The sequence below is a fragment of the Eimeria acervulina genome, genomic scaffold, assembly GCF_000499425.1.
Source record: "Eimeria acervulina Houghton genomic scaffold, Eah_scaff65, whole genome shotgun sequence".
NCBI classification, from domain to species: Eukaryota; Apicomplexa; class Conoidasida; order Eucoccidiorida; family Eimeriidae; genus Eimeria; species Eimeria acervulina.
The window spans coordinates 7,554-12,351 of NW_013549673.1; the positions used below are offsets into that span (position 1 = coordinate 7,554).

General features: G+C 52.7%; 2 protein-coding genes across 2 annotated transcripts in view; one reads left to right on the forward strand and one right to left on the reverse strand.

Annotated features, from left to right (window-relative positions):
- EAH_00011910 (sufB/sufD domain-containing protein, putative) overlaps positions 1-3,050 on the forward strand; it is a gene marked incomplete at both ends in the record, with an annotated part of 6,360 nt that extends 3,310 nt beyond the window's left edge. The window contains 6 exons of the mRNA XM_013394762.1: positions 149-901; positions 1,256-1,372; positions 1,613-1,760; positions 2,195-2,343; positions 2,478-2,579; positions 2,898-3,050. Coding sequence (XP_013250216.1) covers positions 149-901; positions 1,256-1,372; positions 1,613-1,760; positions 2,195-2,343; positions 2,478-2,579; positions 2,898-3,050 — 1,422 coding nt within the window. The remainder of the gene's footprint in view (positions 1-148; positions 902-1,255; positions 1,373-1,612; positions 1,761-2,194; positions 2,344-2,477; positions 2,580-2,897) is intronic.
- Positions 3,051-3,811: 761 nt separating this feature from the next.
- EAH_00011920 (hypothetical protein, conserved) overlaps positions 3,812-4,798 on the reverse strand; it is a gene marked incomplete at both ends in the record, with an annotated part of 2,986 nt that continues 1,999 nt past the window's right edge. The window contains 2 exons of the mRNA XM_013394763.1: positions 3,812-4,276; positions 4,636-4,794. Of these exons, the coding sequence (XP_013250217.1) occupies positions 3,812-4,276; positions 4,636-4,794 (624 nt within the window). The remainder of the gene's footprint in view (positions 4,277-4,635; positions 4,795-4,798) is intronic.

The following is a 4,798-nucleotide window of genomic DNA, read 5'->3' on the forward strand; positions in this document are numbered from 1 at the left end:
CATTGAATTGGGGTGTATGCGCAGGTCTATGTATAGACATTGAATTGGGGTGTATATCGCAGGCCTATGTGTAGGTCTATCTGCATGCATTGAAACGGGGTGTATACGCAGGTGTATTTGCATGCATTGAATTGGGGTGTATGCGCAGGTTGGGAAGACGAGTCGAAAGTACGACAACGACTTTGCAATTTACGACTACCGCAAATTTGACTTCGGAATGGCTAAACTCTCCGCTCTCAACTTAGCAGGCATGCATGATGCTGCTGTTCTTATTGTTACAGACTGGGAGGAACAGCAGCAGCAGCAGCAGCAGCAGCAGCAACAGCAGCCTGCTGCTGATGGTGCTGCTGCTGGTGATCCGGCTGCTTCTCGTTCTCCTGCTGCTTTTGCTCCTGCTGCTGCAACTGCAAAGAGTCAGGACCAAGGAAGAGCTGCTGAGGGCTCAGCAGCAGCAGCAACAACAGCAGCAGCAGCAACAACAGAAGCAGCAGAGACTGAAAAGAGCCCACCTGCCTCAAAGAGGAAGCCAATAGTGTTGCAAGTTATTCATGTCTCCACAACAGACGAAATCGATAGGATCGGGCACAGCAGCAACAGCAGCAGCAACAGCAACAGCAACAGCAGCAGCAGCAGCAGCAGCAGCGCTGGGCCTGCAAGTCCCTTAGTCAATCCTCGCTTTATAATTCACGTGGGGCGCAACGCCAAATGCCGAGTGCATCAAACACACGTCAGCTTCTCCTCTTTGCTGTCTTCCGCTGAGCAGGAGCAGCTCAAGCAAATCAGGCAGCAGCAGCAACAGCAGCAGCAGAAGCAGCAGAAGGGCTTCCGAGGCCCCTTCATCAACTCTGCCACCAGAGTGGTTGTGGAGGAGGGAGGCGAACTGCACCATGTCTATGCCCAGGTGACTGCCTCACGAACCAGCTGGCAGGCTAGCTAGCTAGCTATCTAGCTAAATAGCTAGCTAAGTAGCTGGCTAGCTAGCTAGCCATATGTAAATATGTAGACAGGTGATGGTGGCGGCTGTGGCTTTGGTTAGGGCACTGACTTGATGTGTCGTTGCAGCTAAACTTCATGTATTAGGGCTGAGCGTCGAGATATCTCTACACCTGAGACAAAATTAGCTGTTTTTGCAGCAGTCTGTACAGCTAATGCTTATGTGTATATAAGCTGCATGTTTAGGTGTCTGTACACCTGAGAATTGTAAATAGAAGCAGCATGTTGAGGTGCCTGTACACCTGAGATTTGCGAGTTGCAGGAGCTGGATGAGACTGCTAACCATGTGGAGAATATCTCCGTCTGCTGCCGCCCTGGCGCGCAGTACCGCCTGACCCACGTCGACTTGGGGGCAGCCTTCAGCCGCTTCGCGCTGCAGGTCTGGCTAGCTACTGCTCTAGCTAGCTGCATGTCTAGCTAGCTACGTGCATAGCTAGCTATGGATCTAGCTAGCTGCATGTCAAACTTGCTATGTGCATAGCTGGCTACGGGTCTAGCTAGCTACATGCAGGTCTAGCTAGCTACGTGCATAGTTTGCTACGGGTCTAGGTAGGTATGAGTCTTTTTATTGTTGTTGTTGCATCTGCTGCTTCTGTTGCTGGTGCTGTTGCTGCTGCAGGTAGAAGGGGCTGAGGGCTCTTCGCATATATCCCGCGGGCTGTCGCTGCTGCACAAAGAGCAGAGACACTCCAAGTTTGAAATGTTTCATCACTTGGAGCCAAACGCAACCACCGACCAAGTGCATAAAAGCCTCGTCGCAGGAAAAGGTGCCGCACTCCCCACCCAGCTAGCCAGCTAGCTAACTAGCTAGCCGGATGTTTAGCTAGCTAACCAGCTGTTTAGCTAGCCAGCCAGCTATTTAGCTAGGTAGCTAGCTAAATAGCTGGCTAGCTAGCTAGCCGGCTGGCCAACTGGGTAGCCGGGTGATTAGCTGGCTAGCTAGCTGGCTAGGCGCGTAGATACGCAGGTAGCCAGCTGGCTAGCCTTCTTAGCTAGCTAGATTGGAACCTTAGCTAGCTAGCTAGCTAGCTGCTGACTAGCTAGCTCACGAGACAGTGGCAAATCGAAGAAAGCTTAGGTGCTTCTGCAATCCCTGCTTCTGCTGTTGTTGCTGTTGGTGTTGCTGCTGTTGGTGTTGCTCTTGCTGTTACTGCTGTTGCTGTTGCTGCTGCTGTTGCTGCTGAGTACTGGTTGCATGCAGGGAGAGCTGTGTGGCGGGGTCGTATTCGAATAGAAAGAGAGGGGGTTGGAGCTGACGCCTCCTCTTTAAATCGCGTAGTTCTGCTGGAAGATGGCTCCAGCTGTGTGGCAGTGCCTACGCTGGAAATCATACCCGAAGACATCAAAAAGGTAAACCCTAAACCCTAGGGTTTACACTGCAGAACCAGCTTGCGAAAACGCGGGTAGAGGGTCTGCGTGTCAGTGAGGGTTGGGCTACAGCGTAGGGTTTACGGTTTAGGGTTTAGGGTTTAGGGTTTGTGCAGGCGACGCACGGGGCAGCTATACGGGACTTCGATACGGAGCCGCTCTTTTTCATGCGAAGTCGGGGGCTTCCAACAGAGGAGGCTAAGCGGTTGCTGATGCTGGTGAGGGTTTAGGGTTTGGGCTAGGGTTTACGGTGGGCGGTAGTGCTTAGCTGAAGGTTTAGTCGTGAGGGTTTAGGGCCTAGACCTTAAAACCGTAGGCAGCAACCGTTGAACGCTGCCTTCTTGTTCCCTTGAGCGTTTCTGGGGCTTTATGCATGCATGCATCCCCATGTCGGGCTCCATGCATGCATGCATACATGCATCAAGCCCGAATGCATGCATAAAGCCCCAGATCCGCCTACACACCCTCTTATTTTGCGTTCCTTGGTGGCCAAGTGTGCTATATGCATGCATATTTAAGGTTGGTGTTGGTGTCAGGCGTTTGCTGAGGACGTTGTGAGGCCAACGGAGGACCCGCAGCTGTCGGCGCGTGTGCAGCAGAAGGTGCAGCAATTGCTGCCAAAGGGCGGCGAGAGAGGGGAAGAGATGCAGCGCCACCACATGTTCCGCGGGGGTGATGGGGGTACCTGAACATCCTCACTTGCGTTGCTGCGCCCCCAGCTAGCTGCTGTCTGGCTAGCTGGCTAGATGGACATCCAGCTAGCTAGCCAGCCATAGGCCCAGCTGCCTACGTAACAAGTTGTCTAGCTAGCTAGCTGGGTAACTACCTGGCTATCTTGCTATCTTTTAACTTAGTGTATAGTGAGCCAAGTGCCCAGGCAGCTAGCTAGCTAGCTGGCTATTTGGCGGTGCACTTGCTACCCTCTGTATGCATGCAGTACATGCGTGCTACATTGAGAGAGGAGAAATCGTAGAGAGGTGAGGCTTGGCAATGGCTTGCTCCCACCTCTGTTCGCTCTGTCGACAGCTAGCTAGTTAGCTAGCTGGCTACGCACTAGCTAGCTGGCCAGCTAGCCAGTGAGCTAGCTGGCTACGCATCAGTTAACTAGGTAGTTAGCTAGCTAGCTAGCTATCTACACAGCGCGGAAGCGCCGAGAGGCTGCGAGGCCCTGCGAACGCCGGGCCGCGCGCTCGATAAGCTGTTGTTAACTCAGACACAGACAAGAAAAGGAAGACAGAGAATGTTTGTTTATAAAAACAAACAGCAAAGACAACTCCAGGAAAGAAGATAATAGACAATATACACGCTGCAGGGTCAGCCACTGCAGCTCCGCGTATACATATATATTATACACAAGAGGGCGGGAACTATATAGTGTATATATAATGACATCTATATATAAATATATTTGTATATTATATAAAATGTCATATATATATTCTAATATATATCATATAAGAAGCGAGAGGCAGGAAGTGCTGGAGGGGGCAGAAGAAGCTGCAAGAAGAAAAACCATCCGCCGCGTGCTGCTCATATCTGCTGCAGCAGCATCTCCTGTTGCTGCTGCTGCTGCTGCTACTGCTGCGGCTGTTGTTGTGTCTGCCGCACCAGCAGGCGCGGCTGTAGAAGCTGCTGATGCTGCGTCTCCTGCTGCCGCACCTGCTGCTGCACCACCTAGTGCTGCGGCTCCTGCTGCCGTAGCACCTGCTGCCGTAGCACCTGCTGCTGCAGCACCTGCTGCTGCAACACCTGCTGCTGCAGCACCTGCTGCTGCAGCACCTGCTGTAGCACCTGCTGCTAGAGCCCCTGCTGCTGCAGCGCCTGCTGCTGCAGCACCTGCTGCTGCAGCACCTACTGCTGCAGCACCTGCTGCTGCAGCGCCGACTGTTGCAAAAGCAGGTACCTGCTGTTGCTGCTGCGCGCGTTGGTGCAGTAGCAGCAGCTGATGTTGTTGTTGGGGTTGCTATTCGCCTAGAGTATATAGAGAGCATGCAAGAAGGAATCCGTCTTACTCTCCTCTTTGTTCGCCGCAAGCCACTCCGTTCTTCTTGCTCTCTTCCAATCCAATACTTTACTCTGCACTTCTTTTTCTTTATCATGAAGTTTCGCCAGTTCGGTGCACATGCTGTCTACGCCGAAGTTTTGCTTCCAAGCATCAGCATCGATTTCACATAGCGAAGCAGCTCTTCTATATGCCGACACTGCACCTTCGCTCCGTTTAAAAGCGTCGAGGGGAAATGTAAATGAACCCCAACCCGCTATTTCTACACACACAGTGCGGTCACCCTCCACCTTTTCTAGAACATCCTGCTGCAGCGGCTGCTGCTCCTGCTCCTCCTGCTGCTGCTGCTGATCCGTCTTGCTGGGCTCTTGCCCTTGTTGGTGCTTTTGCTGCTGCTCCCCCCCCTTCACCTGCTGCTGCTGCTGCTGCTGCTGC